Raw genomic sequence first — 19,569 nt, 5'->3', positions numbered from 1 at the left:
TTTAGTGTCCATTTGTCTATCTGTCATGCCATTTGCAGTCAATAACCAAAAGACAAAGAAACTATCAGAGAAACAGAGCTTTTACAGAACAGCTGGATAGCAGAAAGAAGTAAGATTGGTGTCTACACTGTGCAGAAAGTTCCTTGTGAGCTCAACAGGCACCTTTGGTTTTTGTTTGTCTGCTGGGCAGTCAGCACAGGGATGGCTGTGAGTCAGCTGCAGGAGGTGCCAGCAAGGGGCGGTGTTGTGACCCTCCTCCAGTATGTAAGAGGGAGCTGTGGACTCTGGAGGTTTGAGAATTAAATATTGGAGATACTGGAAAGCATCCTTGGAAAGACTGTGGAGATCTGAGAGACATGATATGCATGCATGTGTAAGGGTAATCACAAGTCATTTTGATTAGTTTCAGTCTCTTTATACAAGCCATATGTAGACAGAAACAATGAAAATAAAGTCATGCAGGCATTCATATAAGGAAAGGGGGAAAATGACATATAATATAAGGATTAAATTTTTAGAAAAAAATGTGGAACAGCTAAAAAGTAAAAAAAAAAAAAATGCTTTTAGCTTTGCTTAAAACATCTAAGCATATATCATAGCTAAGCATCATCATCCTTGAACATCTACATTATCTGTATCAGAACAGATTTTTGGTTGTCACTGTAATGTGTTCCCCCAAGAAACAAATGTTTTGTTTAACAACAACAAAAGACTCTCTAAGAGTGATTGACAAACTTTTGTCACTGGTGTTAAATTTTCTTCCCACTTCTTTCTTGTGTTGAAGCAGAATAATCACTTTAGTCTTACAATGTTCTTGGTGATCTCTAAATATTACTAGTTGATGTAGCTGGTTTGTTGCTTTATGTGTGACTTTTTTTTTTTTTTTTTAAGCTAAAACTGTCTCTGAGCTGCTATAAAAATAATAGCTTTTGTGTTAGCTATAGCACATTTTCTGCAACAAAGACAGCAAGAGACAGCAAATCTAAGTCAGAGACTCATTGACTAAATATTTCACTTCTTGTTGTAAAGAAATGCTATGTTTATGTAGCATGTTTAAAAAAAATCAGAAAAATGCTTCATTATTTAGTGATTATATGGCCTGATTCTCAAAATCTTTGTGAAGTTTAGCTTTATTTCAGCTCAGTTGTAACAATACTAGAACAATCTAATGTAGCTGGAGACACCTAATGAGGAATCCACTTGGTGATTTGCTGTAGTTTTTGGCAGTTTTGTTGTAGCTGACAGGGCTATGCCTCATTTCAGATGTTGCTTTATGTTGCATTTAGGATGTTCTTCGTAGGAACTTCCAACCAGAAATTCCTCAGTGAAGGAAGAACTTGCCTTTAGCAGTTCAGATGGATTGATAATATCGTCTATGGTTTGTGTTAGGTATCTAACACTTTCTAAAAACCATCTTACTCTCTTGAACGTCTCTATTAGGCTCATCCACACTCATTCTGAATCAAGTTAAACTTCCAGATTATCTCCTGTGAATTTGTAGGTTTTATGAGGTGGATCTTGTATTTTCCAAATGGAATGGATACTAGCACAGTTTAACATGTAAATAGTATGAACATGCATACCCAGCTATGTCATTGGTTTTAGAAGAAAAATAAATCTGAAAAAAACTCATTTTATGCAGAAGCATATTAGACAATCTTAAAAACAAAGTTCATTGTAGTAGATGACTCTCTATGAATGATAATGTGTTTTCTACTTTCTTTTTTTTTTTTTTTTCAGGAATATATGTAGGAAATGATTGTAAATATTGACATTTTAATTTTGAATCCTATTATGTCATTGTGCAGTAACTTTTATTTCTTGACTGTTCTTTTACTTTGTACTTAACCTTCTAATTTTATAGCCTTCTATTTCCTGTCTTTTATTGGCAGTTATTGCAATTGGGGAACCTTTTTTATATAAATAAAAATGCTGAAAACTCAGTTCGTATCTGTCATAAAACTAATGGCAAAGATAGGCCTGGTCCGATGGGAGTATAGGACCATGACATATGACACGAAATAATACATTTCAGTGGTCCACATTGAGAAAAGACTGGTAAAGGACTGGTGTTTATTGCTAAAAGCCGTCCCCCCCCCCCCCCCCCCCCTTTTTTTTTTCCTCACTTTTTCCTCCTTTCCAAATTGCCTCAGGCAAATGCAAATGTTTGATATAATGTATTCACCTTGTGTAATTTATGCATGCAGGAGGGTGAAAGAATCTCAGTAAAGATGATGTATATTAAATAATTTTTGGTTTTGAACACTTTCACAGAGTTCCCAACATGTGAACCATTAACTCAATTTATTTGCAAAAACGGAAGATGCATTAGCAGCAAATGGCTCTGTGATTCAGGCAAGTATCGAGTGTTCTTAATCTGAAATGAATAGGGTAGATCTTACTTTGATATTCATTCATTTCTTATGAGACTAATATTACCAGTTTGTCTTGCAGCTGGTTCAGAGAATAAGTATAGTAGTTCTAAATCACTGACCTAATATAGAAAGCAGCAAAATTGAAGGAACATTCAGGAAACAGTGCAGTGGGATATGGTGATAGTTGCAAATAGTGTATTCTGTAAAATGAAATGTGATTCAATCTTCAATTATTTAAAACCAGAAACAAAATGTTGTTTCTGAAAGTATTCTCTACTTTTAGAAAACAAAGCTGTTCAGTGACAAAATATCTAATTTGTTGTTTGTGGGCAAGTTCCACTTTATAAACAGCAACTAAGAGGGAAGTTCAGGAAGGCTTTATGAAATAGTTACTTCTTTTGTCCTAAGGAGAACATATCTGAATGACAGCTATTCACATGAATATTATTCCAGAGCTTGTGATGTGGGAAGGATATCATGCCAGTTCTAACAGCATTTGGTTGGTTCTTCATCCACCACATACTTTAATATTACTATAATTTTATGAGGCTGACTGGAATTCATAGCTGTAAATGGACAAAATCCCCCAAATTATCACAGTGTGCTTGCTGAAATTCTGTGTAAGGAAACCCTTTAGTGTTTATCTAACATACTTATTTTTTCCTTCTCTTGGTGATCACAATCAAATTACACGTACTGCCTTAAGATTGTAATGACTACAACGTTAAAGTAATGAGAAACTACATTTCACCCCTACTTACATGCTGCTATCTTTCTCTAACTCTGACTGTTGCAAGTGCATAGAAAAAAATATTAATGTTAAAATGTTAAAAATAATTGTTGACATCAGACTTTCATTTTGACTTATACACAGTTCTATGCTTGCTTGTTTATATATGTATTTAACTGCCTAACTTAAGGAATCACTGAGAATAAAATAAAACAGCTTCATTTGGGAGCCTCTGTAGTTACATGACTAAAGAAATGAAGAAAATCTACAGCTCTCCAACACTTAACTGGTATCTGTGACTGAATAGCTAAGTGTGAGTAAGTGTAAGGGGCTTAGACTTCCAAAATGACAGAGGGGCAAGAGACAGAGATAAGGAACTACATGTTCCTTCACACGTAGGCCTTGCAGAGATCTTGACAGACTAGAAGGCTGGGCAGTCATCAACTGCATGAAGTTCCGCAAGAGAAAGTTCCAGATTCTGCACCTCGGAAGGGGCAACCCTGGCTGCACGTACAAGCTGGGGGCCAGGCAGCTGGAGAACAGCCCTGTGGAAGAGGATCTGGGGTTCTGGTGGATGGCAAGTTAAATAAGAGTCAACAGGATGCCCTGACAGCCAAAAGGGTCAACCTTATCCTGGGGTGCATCAGGCATGGCACTGCTAGCCCATGGAGGGAAGTGATTGTCCCGCTCTGCCGTGCGCTGGTGCTGCCCCTCCTCACATATTGTGTGTAGTTTTGGACACCACAGCATAAAAAGGATATAAAGCTATTAGAGTAATTCCAATCGAGGGCTATGAAAACACTGAAGGGTTTAGAGGTGAAGCTCCGTATGTCTGTATGAGGAGCAGCTGAGGTCCCTTGGGTTGTTCAGCCCCGAGCAGAGCAGGCTGAGGGGAGGCCTCATGGCAGCCTGCAGCTCCCTCACTAAGGGTGCCGGGGGGGCAGGTGCTGGACTGCACTCTCTGGGGACAGCGACAGGACCCGAGGGAATGGCATGGGGCTGGGACAAGGGAGGGTCAGAGTGGGTGATAGGAAAAGGCTCTTCACTGGTTGTTGGGCCCTGGAACAGGCTCCCCCTGGAAAGTGGTCATGGCACTGAGCCTGCTGGAGTTCAAGAAGCATTCGTACAACACTCTCAGACATAGGGTCTGATTTTTGGGTAGTCCTGTGTGGAATCAGGAGTTGGACTCAAGTCTCAAGGATGTATGATGGACTCAAGGATCTTTATTGGTCCCTTCAAGATATGCTGTAATTCTTTGTATTAGAAATAAATTTACTGTACTCTTGTGGGGAGTTAACAGACTATTTTATTTACCACACATTATTTTTTCTCACCTTTCAGAAATAGATTGTTTCTTCTGACATCTTTTACTCAGATTTCATATCTTTTAAAATTAAAAAAAAAATAAAAATTAATATTTGCAGATGATGACTGTGGCGATGGAAGTGATGAACTGGGCTGTATTCATTCATGTTCTGCTGATCAGTTCAGGTGCTATAATGGCAGATGTATCCCAAGCCATTGGGCATGTGATGGTGACAATGACTGTGGAGATTTTAGTGATGAAACAAAACCAAACTGCAGCAAAGAAGGTAGCTATTTTCTTCTTCCCACATTTTATTACTGGTAAATACAGAGAATGTATTAGTATGAATACAAAGGACTCTAGATAGGCTACTTACTGTGTTTCTCTTGCATTTCCAATAGCAATGAAGCAGTGAAGAAGTCCCTAACTTACAATAAACACACTACAAATTATGGCATTAAGTTTTGCTGTATTGCTGACAGTCGTAGTGTTTAAAAGCCTACTTGTGGTATGATTTGTAGTAGACATCTCTGTAATTTTCTGGGATAACTCATGGTCTTTATCTTTCCTTTCCTTGCTCACATAGTTGCCAAACTTCCATTTAACTGTTTGAAGATGTCAGTCTTACTCCTCACCCCCATACATTTAAGTGAACTGAGGAATTTGCCCATTTATTTTTATCTCTTTGTACCTGTGGAAATCTGCATTTTATTTGTAAACAGAAATATTTAACAGAATATTAAGGTAGAGAAGAGGAAGTGGGAATAGGTAAGAGTGGTAAATGGAAATGGACAGTTTACATCATTGCATTGTCTTACACATTTTATGATTCAAGGGGAAGTTACTTTCTGGAATCTCCTTGGGAAGTAATTTGGTTAGTTTTACAACAAGCTTTGAAAATTTCAGATGTAATATAATAGTACAGAAGGATATCACAGAAGAAGAATGCATTAAACAAACAAACAAAAAACTTATGCCAAGAGAAGTTTCATAGTTTTACTTTACTGAATTATGATCAATATGATGTTTGTCCTTTTAACAGAGGTGCATGCTACCTAGATAAAGAGCCAATAAGGAGTATTTCTTAAGCTACTGTTTATATTTTCCGTGGTGTTTTTTGTTTTGTTGGTTGGTTGGTTTGGGGTGTTTTATTTTTTTGTTGTTGTTATTGTTCATTGGTTTTTGCTTTATGTAGTAACACTCATTTCTGTGTTATTCAAATATTAATTTCTGACAGTATTGCTGAAGCATAGAATAGTTTTAACAAACTACAGTCACAATCAAATGTCGTACTTTGTATTTATTTGGGTGGGGAGAGAATGGGAGCATGCTTGTGGCAAAGGATAAAGAATAATCTGATAAAAAATAAGCTAATGTATTTTTCTCTCATAGTTTTCTCATAATGATTTTCCCACAACAAAATAATTTTACTTGATTTTATTGGTCCTTTTTATGAATCTGCATTCTAAGTATCTGCAGATCTCATACAAATAGATGGATTAGCAGAATGTTGTACGAGTAAAGTTCTTAACTTTTATATATTTGAAAATGTATTATTATTTATATGTATCAAAATAATTGGTTTGGTACTATTGATTTGCCTCCCTATTCACTCCCATCTCTTTTTTATACAATACCATGTTACACTGGGACTTCAGTCACTGTCTGAAGTAGGTGTTTTACACAGTCATCAACAGTTCTGTATCCTGCTCTGCTACATGGTGTACACTTGTACAATAACTTTCTATTCATTTATTTATGATGGAATGCAAGAATGATGATTATTTAGGAAAAAGAAGAAAAAGGAAAGAAGAAAACAGTGGGTGTTGAGTTATAGTTGGGAACTCTGGCTTTGGCTTTGACTGGGAAAGGGGATTCCAATCCATTATAAACTTTGCATAGTAAAATACTCAGACGAATATATTCTTCAATGTAATTCTCATTTTTCTAAGAAACTCCCTCTCCTGCAAGATGCAATGGGAAGGAATTTCAGTGCAGTCCAGATGGGAACTGTGTTCCCGAATTGTGGCGCTGTGATGGAGAAAAGGACTGTGAAGATGGTAGTGATGAAAAGGGCTGTAATGGAACTATACGGCTGTGTGATGAAAAAACAAAGTTCTCCTGCAAGACTACAGGTATATATTCACAAATATGTTTTGCTCTCATTTACTAATACAATGGTTGTGTTTATGTATGTGTCTTAGTCATACAGGTACTATGTGAATAGTTCTTTTAGTGTTTAATACTACTGAAGTGATGTTACTCGTACCAGGAGAAGAGCACTAATATGCTTCCCTAATCTATTTTCTGATTTATGATATAAAATGGATGGCTTTTGAGATTATGTAAAGCTGAGACTGTTCTCTTAATAGCACATTAAAACAAATACATAAATGTAGCATTTAATAGTGATTTAAATTCCAAATATTTTCTTCCATTTTCCGTCTTTGGCACTACAAGTGATTTCATTGAAATTATATAAAGTAATTAGTTAGAAGACTTCAAAGAATTAGAACTACAGCATTGGAAATTTTAATGACAGTGTTGAAAGAAAAAAAAAAAAAAGTATTCTCTGAGAATGCTTAAAATCTTATCTTGCTACTTTAAAAAAAAATCTGAAAAGAATGTGAATAGCTAATGTTTACATTAGGATATTTTGCAAAACCATACTTAAAAGGAATATGAAATGTATATAGGTTGTAATTAATCATTTTTTCAATTTCTTTCAAAGCTTAATGAAATATTGGCAGTAAAACAACTTTTAAAAACAAAATGTAAATTGCAGTATATATAATAAGTAGTAATTATAGCTGCCATTAGTAACAGAAAGAACATGTCCTAGTGTCTGTGCATGAGAAATGTTGCAAACTAGTTAAGTGAAGTCTGAATAAGAGTATTTGCGAATGTGTATGGATACAGTAAAATACTTATTCAAATCTACAGTATGAACAGAGTTAATTTTTAATATATGAACTACTTCAGGATGTATTAGAAATGCTTGGTTGCTTGCTGCTACTTTTAAAGTTACAGAAATCATAACATCTGAATAATTATGAAATACAGATTTTTGTCTAGATGAAATAAAACACCTCCTTTAGTATTCTTACAGTTTCCATAACTATGTATTTAAGTAGTTTTTAAAAGAAATACTTTCAATAAGTGAAAAGGGATTATTCTCTTTTAACAGAATACTGTTTTCCCTAAAATAGCCTGAAAGAAGAAAGGCAATTCCTTATGGAGTGCAGTATCTTTTTTTTTTTTTTTTTCTTTTTTTTTTCTGAAGCTTAAACGGGGAAAAGTTTTCAAACTATGCTTCCTCATTCCATGTTTAACCATGTCTATAATCATGTGCAATGCATGCAATGTCTCAGGCTGTTTGCGGTATGGAGGGTGAAATGTGAATTCTCTGGCAACAAAAATTTTATTTTTGTCAAAGATTTGCTGAATTTAAGGATATATGGCTTTCATTTATAGGAAAACTTGATCATGCTCGTTGGTTGTGTGGAACTATCACTTAGGAATCAGTTCTGACGGTTCCATCAATAACTTTTTTTTCATTGTTTTCCTTCCACCAGTCCTGGAAGGAGCAAAATTGCTGTTCCAGAGGAGACATTTTGGTAATGCATTGTAACAAGAAACTGCAAAATCAAATTTTTATTTAGTTACTTTTCAATTTAATTCTGGATGGTGGGACAAATGAATATTAATGGTGTTGTAAGAAATAGTTTCTGTCATAATCCTCTCATGATTTTCTCAGGTCAGAACATCATTTTCTCTGTGGATTATATTAAAGAAATAATAGTGTCTAGCTCCTCACACTTGTGAGAATTGTTCATATTAAGAGAAGTGGGCTAATTTTCCCCTTATATATTGCTAGGTGGTAGTGTCCAATTTGCTAATTCAAAATATAATAGGTCTGCTTCAAAAGGAGGGTAAATTAATCTGTTAATTAACATTAATGGATTTCAGATTGACGTTTCTCATTTTTGTTGGAACATCACAGAGTTGTTTGCGGAGAAGCGATAAACTAAGTTAGAGTTCTGAGCAGCAGTAGTGAAGAAGGTACATTAACTACCTTAGATTAACTACAGTTGGGATGCTTCTAGTCCACTTTCTGCTTTTAAATTAAATTAGACTACTAAGTTTAGACTAAATTAGATTAAGCTAAAATTAAACTAACTATTCTAAATTCAGATCCTGTGCTACAGAATTTTTACAGGTATGTACCCCAACTCAGATTTATGTACTGCATAAATCTATACCTTTTATTCTGTTTCCTACTTGCTGATTGCAGTACTAGACCAAAAATAAAATCTGTGCAAACTCACTTAAAATGTTATCTAATTGCTCTAATGGCAGTAGTATTCAAGTACTTCTGTGAAGACCAATGTAAAAAAGTTATGAATACTTCAGTTCAGTAAGCAATAGATCTGGACTGTATTGTACATTTTTCCATACTTAACGTCATTTTGTATTTTGTCGAAGAAGAAGTTAATTCTGTATCTTGCTATTTTTAATGCTATCCTGTGGGCAATAATTATGCACGTTTTTTTTCCCATGTGTTAATAATATACCAGAGTGGGGGGGAAAAATGAAGGAAAAAGTCGGATTTATTTGAGAGGGAAAATACTGAATGTACACAGAGGGGAAGTACAGAGCTGGTGATCATTACAGTAATACTGGAAGAGGAGGGCAACAGCAAATAGTACAGTCTGAATGCAGAGTGTAAGAGTCAAAATGGAAGATTGTGATATGGGATGAGTACAGGAGAAATTTTCTCTTTTGTCTCACCAAATGTTCACATTTATAAGCATCTGCTTTGAACAAAAAGCTTTTAAATAGCAGAAATAAATGTAAGAAAGTAGTTTAAGTCTCAAGTGTGTACTACAAAGCAAGTAAGATCATTGACTGGCTGGCATAGTTGCTACATTTTGTTGAACATGTCAGATTGGAACACATGCATTTTTGTGTGAATGAGTTTGGGTCCATTCCATAGGTTAGGAAGGCATTACAGCTTTCAGCAGTTAGGACCAACACTAAAAGGAAAACGAATAAAATTAACTGTTCATCAAAGGAGCTTTCCTACAGTTTAATGGATCATCAGTCCAAAAACTCCTTGGACTCAGCAGACTGACAAAGACTGAACAGTGTGTAAAAAGTTAATTCTCTGTCGTACTTGCTAATAGTTGTAGAAAATGGGGAAAAAAAAAAAAAAAAAAAAAAAAAAAGCTAGAGAAGCATTTGGATGAGTCTTTTACCCATAGTTCTTGCTTCAGAACTTCTGATGTACTACTTTACATTTATTTTTTCTGTATTACGCTTAAGAGCTAAGGCAAAGAAAAGATATATCCATTGAGGCAATTAACTTATCATAGAGTTTTACAGAAATGGTTTCTGGAAACCAAAAATGTAAGATTCAGTAAGGGGCAGTAAGGCAAAAATAATTGAGTGAATTTGAAGTAATGATTTCAAGAGAGTCATAATATTTCATTAAGTCCATCTCTTTAGAATTTTGTCGAAGATTAATTCTTTGTAAGTATATTCTACTTAAGAAAATGTCATAGCTATCATAGTGGTAACTAAATCATTTAGGTTAAAATATATCTTCATTAAGGTAAGAGGTAGGTAGGAAAACTGATTTGCTCTGTAAACGTTTGTATATATAAAAGATTTTAAAAAACAAAACCAACCAAAAAATAAAAAATGAGATTAGGAGCTCTACTAGAGAGCTCTAAAGATTAGGAGCTCTACTAGAGCAACATTAATTTACTTTGGGACCTGGCATTTGCTTGGTATTCATGTCTTCCATTAGCTTTCATTCTACTGCTGTGTTAGAATAATATATAAAATCAATGTTCATTTCAAGATAATAATGAATATAGGCATTTTTTGAAGCAATTTTGATTGCGTGTGAGAATAGACAGCGTACATGTTATGTGTACAGCTTTGTTTCCTTGTGTCTGTTCATTCCTATTTTTTGGGGGGTCTTTGGGACTTTGATGCCTTGGTGGCCTATTTAGGACTTTGACCAAAAAGGGGAAAGCTTGTCATTCTAATTGACATCTTTCCCCGTTTAATTTTTCAGGTGATTTTGCACTGGTAAAATTATGTTCTGTTGTTTGAAACCACATTCTCTGTACTGTGATCCTGAAATTTCAATTCTTGCTGTTGTTCACTGAAAGTGAAAGCAGCCTTGTGAGATGCTGCAGAAACATATTTTTTTCTTTGTTCCTGTACCGCTGTATTGTATCATTCTGTGAAGAAGATGGTACCTGTGCAATTAAAAGAAGGGTGAAAATAACAAATGAAAACCATTATTCTCATCTTAAGCTAACCAGCAAACCATTCTTTTAAAAGAAATTGAAATCAGCTACTGTTTTATGACAGATAGTAGAATGACAGTTAGGGATGGGTGCTACATTTTGCAGACAGCTTTACAGAATCTCTTTCAAGGTGGTTTTATATGGGACCATGCCATGTGCAACACAGAGTAACTGATAGCTTTTAGTGGATCAGGCACTGGGGTGCATTTAATAACCAACGGGATGAGAGTTTATTCTAGCTGATTATTTCACTCACTCACTTGGTATCATATTCAGTCTCAATTTTCTGTTGGGAAGATGGTTGCCAAACTGGAAAGGCTGAACAGAAAGTCACATTAGTTCATGCTGTGTAGCAGTTTGCAGTTACATCACCAGCCATTACCTGGGTATCCACAGGCATTGTTCTCAGTGGATCCCCATGCTTCCAGGATCTTCTTTCCCGTTCCAGACAGCCTCTCTAAGTAGTTTATAGGTAGAAGCACATTGTAAGATCAGCTTCTTAATCAGTGCTATTTGATGTCTCCGTATTAATTGGAGAGATAAGTCCATATCAATTTTGTTCAGTCCAGGTGTTACCAAAATTTAAAACCAGTTTTTTTTCTGGTTGTAGCTAGCAAGCAACAAGTTTCTGCTTGAGAGTTCAAAAATACAGTTTGGGACATGACTATGCACACACGTGCACACATACATACACTGGTATGTACATACATACATTCACTGTCTTTTATTCTTTACCTGTTACAAACCCTGGCTTCAGTGATTCTAGTTTAATATCTGCATGTTTTATTAAAGATCATTGCTACTTTCTCAGTCAAAAGGCTGTCTTGCTTCTCCAAATGTCAGAACAAAGGTGATTTTTTATTATTATTATTTTTATTTATTTTATTTTCCTTTTAAAGACTGAAAGAAATGATCTGAACACTGTTTTGGTAATACTAAAATCCCATCAGATGTTTCATCTGTTATAGTTATTCTGTGTAAAAAGATAATCATTTCTCTGTCATGTTCTGGGACTGTATAGTTTATACTTCCTAGAAAGATTTTGTTCCCCAAACCCACATAAATAAAGTGTCGTATCTTGAAACATTGCTCCTATGGAAGGCTGTTGGAGTAGAAGATAAAGGAGGAGAGAGGAAGAAAAAACTGAAGTAAAAAATAAAAAATAAAATAAAAAGCAGTGCTATTTGGTATATTTATCTGAGATTATGAGGATATGTCCTGCCTGTAAGCATTTTTATTCAGCAAATTAAAAATCAGGGTTGATCCTGTGTAATGTTACTGACATTATTTTTTTTTTTCAAAGCTTGCTTCCAGTCTGATTTCCTGTGTTTATTTTGTGTCTTTTTTCTCCAAGGGAGATGCATTAGCAAAGCGTGGCTATGTGATGGCGATATTGATTGTGAGGATCAGTCTGATGAGGATAATTGCGAGGGCTATATGTGTGGACCACCAAAATACCCTTGTGCTAATGATACCTCCATCTGCCTACAGCCTGAGAAGCTCTGCAATGGGAGAAGAGATTGTCCTGATGGATCTGATGAAGGCGATCTTTGTGGTATTTGCTTTAGACACATTTTCCTGATTCCTTGATACTGTCTGTCGTAATATTTTCTTTCAAACAAAAGTTCTCGTGTTAGTCTTACGGAAATTTTATCCCAGTAGCCTGTATGAGGATTTTTATTTACTTATTTATTTTAATTTAAATCATGATGTTCTCCTTTATTTATTTTTATTTTTATTTTTTTTCAAATAAGGGCAAGCATAGCTGCTTAGGTAAGTCTTTCGTTTTCTGGAGGTAAACAGTTTAAGGGGCTCTGGTATAAATGAAAACACTGAACCTAATGTGCAGTTCTCTCAAATTACAAAAGCTTGAGTTGATGGAATCCTGTCACTAGCTGTATAGGAGATCATGAAGAAATGTGTTGGGATGGCTGGAAGGCATTAACATTTCTTCTTGATGGTAACAGCATTTGGAGGTGCTCTCATGCATTTTCACTCTCTGGAATCAGTCTTCACTAGGAGACCCTTCAATGGGCTGTGCTGAGTCACCTTAATTGTTTAGCATAGCTGAGTGAGTTCACTGGCTGGGCAAAAGCTGCTGGAGAGGGCAGAGATTTACACTGTCTTGCTCTGTTGGTTTGCGGACTGTGCTGTTAGAGGGATTGTTAAATTCATTGTGCCTCTGGAATGTGTTAAAATTAAGTGGTAGCCCCAGATTTCCCGTACTGTCACCTGTTCTGTTGTTAGTGCATCATTTAAACTCCAGGTGAAAGAAGATATAGTGTAAGGTCATTTATATTCGTGTGCTGTTGCTGTATTTGAACCATCATCATTCTATTAGTAGTAGACAATTACGGCATCCATATCCTGTTGGACACAATATAGGGCCCAGCTTGTCTTTTAAAAATTGTTGCAACTTCTAGACGGTGTGCTATTCAACAACAGGCATTTTAGCTGTCGTTAAGTATTTAGTTTTAAAACAAACCCAAGCATAAGGTGAAGGATATATTCAGGATGTATGGTTTGTCAGGCTGCACCTTCACATGTTAGATATTTTAAAGAGCCTGATCTTTTTTTTGTCTTAAAAAAATAGTAATAATAATTAAAAAAATGAGATCTGAACAAAGGAGTATTAGAAGAAAGTCCTTCTTATTGCTTTTTTTAAAAAAATGGGAAGGGAATAATTCTTGTTTAGAAAACTGTTTTATAAATCTTATCACAAGCTTTCAGAAACTTGGTAGAATCAAACAAAACAACAAAAGACACAAATAGATTAAAAAATAAAAATGAAGCGTTGTTTTCACTGCAACAATGGACCAGTTTGGCACTGCCATTGATTTTGTGATTATCAGTAGTACTATGAGGTAAGGAGTAATTATATGTTTTTTTGCTCCAGAGATCACAGAATTTCTCACAGACCACTGTGCACAATTACCATGAATTAAATTCAGATTCTTTAAAGGTTTCACAGATCACCATCAATCCATGTAGGAGAGCTTTGCGTCAGTTATGTGCAGAATGTAATGTGAGAGCATTGACACAGAGGATGCAGAAATAGTATTCTCTAGTAGTTCTTAAAGGAAAAGAAGGAGAATGAAATCCTTATTTGTTTGTGTTTATTTATTTATTTATTTATTTATTCATACCTGTACATGTTTCTTTGATAATGAGTTGCTTATGATATAGATACCTAATGACTAAGAGCTGAAGCCTTCCCAAACCCAGAAGTTCAAGTATTTGGAGGCAAGGGAAGTATTTGGGAAAGTATGTGTGTTTATTTCTCTATACATCAGCCTTGGGCTAACTCTGTATGGACACTCTGTTTCTTTAGTGAAAGAAATAATATGCATGAAAGTCTGTGAAGATGAGTGTGTGTGTGTATATATATGTATAGTACATCTGTCATGCTAAAATCACGAAAGGTTGCAGGAAAGCTACAATGCTGAATACTTAAAAATTAGATCATTTTAAATATACACAGCTGTTTGGCAGATTTAAAATTGTTTGCTTTTCTTAGAGGCTTTTAATATGTTTTAGTAGACTCGGTGTCTTTAAGAAGTATACAATATAACTGATGTCCCTTGCAGTCCTTAATGCTTTAATTTTTCCATGCTATTTCAGATGAATGTTCACTTAATAATGGTGGATGTAGCCATCAATGTTCTGTGGTTCCTGGAGGAAGAATTGTGTGCTCCTGCCCTGCAGGATTCAGTCTTAGTACAGACAACAAAACTTGTGAAATCATGGATTATTGTTCCAAGCACCTTAAGTGTAGTCAAGTATGTGAACAGCATAAAAATACTGTCAAATGCTCATGTTATGAAGGCTGGAAGCTCAGTAAGGATGGAGAAAATTGCATTAGTACCGGTAAGTTGGATTCAGTTCACTGTTCCAGACATTAATAGTTGTTATGTCCATTTAGTGGTAGGTTGATGTTTCTTCATTTTTTACCCATTTTTTTAATATTAAGTATAGGTTTGGATTGTGAAAATTTAGTGCTGATAGGAATCTGAAAAACTCATCAAAGGTGACACTGTTTGTGATGCAGGATGAAGGAATAATGCAGTATCAGTTCTTACTTTATAAAACATCCCAGAGAATGCTAATGCCATATAATTTTTTTGAGTCATTCAGAGTTTTAAACATTTTAAAGTATATTTTTGATGCAGGGGAGATATATATGTACTTCTGTTTATGTATGTGTACGTATAGAAATATATATATAAGAAATATAGGGTATTTACTATTTATTTTCAAGAAAATTATCAGTCTGTGACGTCTTTATATTGATTGGTTAAGTGAAGTAAAAGATCAGTCTTCTAATGTGTAAACAATTAATTTTAACAGAGTGCCTTCTCTTATTACGTTCAGATTCCTCTTGCAATCTTGAAGTGTTGCAAGACTATTTTAAGGTTATCTGGGTTTGAACTCAACGGTTTCCAAAAGCCAACATCTTTAGTGATTATTACTTCTGTTTTAAATAACACGTATGTGAAGAAAAGAATGCAGCTATAGTTCATCATGTTCCAGTTTGTTTGTCACTTGGAGGTCATACAAAGAAAAACGAGTAGAATATTTAGAGAATCAAAGAACTTTGACTAAGATTGCAGAAGACAGTCTGAGTTCTCTTACTAGCTTGCTTTTGCAGAAAAAATAAATAAATAAATAAATAAACAACAGCAACAACAACAAAAAAAAAAACATAGACTCTTCAAAAACCAAGACTCTTGATCAGTCTAATTTAATTTAGTACGAGCATTTCTGAATATTCAAAAAACCACACATTCTTACTGGATTACACACACACCAAAAAAAGGGGGTCAAAGTGTTATAAAATGATGTTAGTAATTGTAGAGGAATGCTTGAAATTAACTAAATTAAACCAAATTAGCAGTATTTGAAAGCTAAGGGAAAAATAAAAATAAAAATAAAGAGAAAAGAGAAAAGAAATAGACTCACTTGTGCTGAAAAGTAAGAAAATTGAGACAGACTAAAGCTTCTCAGCTTTTCTTAGGCCCGTGTGATATTTCTGCTTAATATTTAGTCACATTGGTACGAATCTAAAGTTACAAAGTGACTTCACATCTTATCAAATAATTTAATATTAAATATATTATCTGAGACTAGACATGTCAGCTGGTATAAAGAAAGATGATACCTTTCTTTAAAGGTATAAAGATATATCCTAATGCCATCAAAACAGCACCAAAATTATTCCGTATTAAAAATGCCATATATTATTACAATTAATAATAAAGTCTTGACCCCTTTCATTTAAGTGTATGGTACATACTCCAAAGGATAAAACCTCTGATACATCAGTTGCTGACTATGTGAAGAGCATTTTAGTAAACTAGTCAAGTGAGCCCAATTTTGGTCTCATCTGTGCATTTGTAAGCCTCAAAGTGTCCATACAATGTATGTCTCTGTGCATGAGTTCTTACGTAAACATAAAATAAAGGCTTATAGTTGTCTACTACAACTAGAGTTGCAAGTGATCTTGTGAAGGTCAACAGTAATGTCCAAAGTCTTCAGTAATACCAGCTGATATAAAGTAAGTCTTGGAATAGCCATATTTGTTTGTAAATGCCTTAAACTTGGAGTATAAGTGTATTATATTAGAGCAGTAACCAATAATCATTCATCCACGAGAAAAAATGTTCAGAAGAAAATTATTACCTTGCCCTTAGCTCCATTTTTTAGGTATCTAAAACAGCACTTTCCTATATATAGACAAACAGATCTGTAGTACACAGCAGTAAAATGTAACATTAGTCTGCAGCACTTCGTTTTTTCAAGACACTTTACAAAATATTTAGTTGAGTGTCCATCAAAAATACAATGGGAATAATAATAGACTGAAAATACAGCAATCATGATGATTTCCCCCATCTTTTTTTTATTTTTATTTTTTTTTTTACATGGCATATCAGAATCAAAAAGTCTGTTTGCCAGAGGAATTTAATGAATAACAGCTGTAATTTGAGTTATATAAAAATAAGTAAATAGAAAAATTAATTTGAGCGGGTTTTTTAGGTTCTCTATTAATGTCTCTTGCAATGCCATTCTCTTCTTTTGGCCTGTTTTCCCTCATTTCTGCTTATGTTTTCTTCAGTTCTTGAGAGCTTTAAGTGCTGTAGTGTTTTTCTCCTTCAGAGTTTTTTCGCTTCCCATATTTCATGTTTTCAACTAGTTTGCTTTTACTGTTCTGACATGTACCATTGCATTACTGACTTCCCAAAGAATAAACGTTTCATTCACTTTTAAAATTGTATCGATTGAACTAAAAGTATGCTATAGGGCTTCATTATTCAAATAGAAAGTCAATATAAATTATATATTTCCATACACTTCTTCCTAGTTTCTGTTGGAACATCCTTCAAAATAAGTTGTGCTGATATATTGCACTTGACTCTTTTTAGATGATAATAGGAAGGAAAAAAATGTTCTTGAAAGATATTTAAATTTCATTTTTATGTTCCACCTTTCAGAACTTCTTAGAATAAAAGTTTGATGAACTCAGAAACATGTGGTATAGATTTCATTAAAAAGTGACTTTTAGCCTTTCCAAAGCTGTAGAAACTCAGAAACTCTGCTATGTGTATTTTATTGTATTTCTAGATACATACTTGGAAGAGAGGATGAATGTCTGTATTCTTGATCTGTTTAAGCTGTTTTTAAATTCCATTTTGTTAAAATTTCCAGATATAAAATTATCAATATAAAAATTGGGAAAAAAAAAAAAAAAAAAAAAAGGATGGTCCAATTTTTTTTAAGCAATGACAAACTTCTTATATATTTTTTTTTCTAAATTCTTTACAAAATTATTTTATTTTGAGGTAAATTTCAGAAAAGCATAGTGTAAGTTGCTTGTTTATCCTACTGTTCTTACAGTAAGCTTCAAGGAAACAGTAGGCATTTATTTGGGAAATAAATGTTTCAGTTAACATTTTCCCCAAAACGTTCAAGTTAAAACCACTGGAAAAGGTGAAGCATTAGTCTTTCTATACAGTATTTTTAAGAATTCATGCAATTCTCTTCTATCGGAATTTTTTCTTTCACATGTTGATGCAGATTGTACTTCATCTTTATATCACATATTTCATATATCCTTACTCTATATGATAAAAAAAGCATTCATGAAATCAGTAGTTATATAAATATATAGTTTTTGTCTACTATATTGTTATCAATGACCATTCTTAAAAAGAAAAATAAAAATGAGATCAGGAAAGAGAATGAAGACACATTTCATTGAATTCAGCCAAGGCAAGAGTGTATGAAAATACACACAATTAATTGGTAAAATACAGAGTATTTGCTCTCAATTTTATAATTCACTGCAATGTAGCTCATTCATAGTTATAAAATTGCAATGTTGGAAAGAACACCAAACACAATAGAATGCTGCTGTTGTTTATCTGCTTTCAAAGACCTTCAAGACACCTTCAGTGGTGAACTCCCAGTTTCACAGAGGTGATACATTTCAGTGCCTCACTCTCCCTTAAGATTTTTTTCTGACTTTTCTGAGTCATCTTGCTCCAGTTTAAGCCTTTAATCCTTGGCCTACTTGTTATTTATATAGAAAACAAGATTTTTCCCATTTCCATATTATCAGCCTCTTAAGTCTTTGAAGAATTTTATTTTTGAGTCATTAAGAGTTTTAAACTTCCCCTCATCTTCTTACTTTGTTCTTTTTTAGACTAAGCAGTCCCAGTTCGTTCTTTCTTTTTCTGCAGGTCATGCTTTCTAAACCTATTAAAATGCTCGCTAATTTCCTCTTAAATCCCTGTGGTTGATTCACATTCTTCTTTAAGAGTCATGCTCAGAACAGGGTACAGTATTGTAGATTGTCTTCTCTAAAGTTTAGGGGGTAAGATTTATATCATATTTATTTCATATGCAAGCCTTGTGATGACCATATTTACAGTGCCCTGCCATTGTTGATCTAGGTTCAGCTTGATAATTTCCTGGATTCTTCCCTACTGGTCTGGTATCCCATCAATTACATACTTAATTTTATGCAGCTTGTTATCCTTGAAGTGTGGTACTTAATAGACATGGGGGTGGGGGTGGGGGGGGAGGGTAGTAAAATTCTGGACCACTCCAATCATACAGACTACTGTGATATATTGGTACGTTATATAAAGCAGAGTGACTTGAGTTCACAACTCACTAGCCAGGCTTCTAGTCAAAAGAAAAGGTGTTCTTGTAACTTGCTAAAGGATTCTGCAGTTTTCAGGTCTCACCTTGTTTGTGCTCAGGCTGTCATTTTATGGGTTTTTGCTTTCAAGTTATAATCATTAGTGCTAACCATTTGACTGTATTTAAATATCCTTGTCATAGAGGAACTTGAGTTAAACTGGTTTCTGCATACTTCCTGACTTCTTTCTGGACAAATTTTTAATCTGCAACCCTTGTCTCATGTTTGTCTCAGTATCACTCATTCTTTTTTTTATGTAGTACCGCAACGGTGAGTATGTCAGTCACAATAACCAAAGACCTGAATGTATATCTTTGTATTGTTGCAAGAAGGGAAAGGAAGAGGAAAGTAAAATAAAAAAAAATCTGATCATTTAACCCAAAAAGTCCCAAACACCCAAATGGTGTTACTTTGCCTACATGGATTTTCTTAGCCATTTCTTCTTCTTGATTTATATTCTAAGTCCTGTATGTTAAATTTGTTAAGATCACATTGAACTCTAATCCTTTTCATCATTGTATCTGATGATTTGCACCTTACATTATTTAGTTTGAGGTAGACTTCCTCTAGTTGAATGGAAAAAAGCCACCAAGGGAGCACGTATTTGTTAGTTCTTTTTTCTTTTTTCTTTT

General features: G+C 34.4%; 1 protein-coding gene across 1 annotated transcript in view; it reads left to right on the top strand.

The window, feature by feature from the left end:
- The window catches only part of LRP1B (LDL receptor related protein 1B), a 674,736-nt gene that overhangs the window by 441,642 nt on the left and 213,525 nt on the right, over nt 1–19,569 (top strand). The window contains exons 19-23 of the mRNA XM_035332355.1: nt 2,275–2,355; nt 4,530–4,697; nt 6,364–6,546; nt 12,089–12,289; nt 14,356–14,601. Of these exons, the coding sequence (XP_035188246.1) occupies nt 2,275–2,355; nt 4,530–4,697; nt 6,364–6,546; nt 12,089–12,289; nt 14,356–14,601 (879 nt within the window). The remainder of the gene's footprint in view (nt 1–2,274; nt 2,356–4,529; nt 4,698–6,363; nt 6,547–12,088; nt 12,290–14,355; nt 14,602–19,569) is intronic.

The sequence above is a fragment of the Oxyura jamaicensis genome, chromosome 7 (assembly GCF_011077185.1).
Source record: "Oxyura jamaicensis isolate SHBP4307 breed ruddy duck chromosome 7, BPBGC_Ojam_1.0, whole genome shotgun sequence".
Lineage (NCBI taxonomy): Eukaryota > Metazoa > Chordata > Aves > Anseriformes > Anatidae > Oxyura > Oxyura jamaicensis.
Note: the sequence above shows the minus strand (reverse complement) of the source record. Positions and strands in the feature narration are given on the sequence as shown.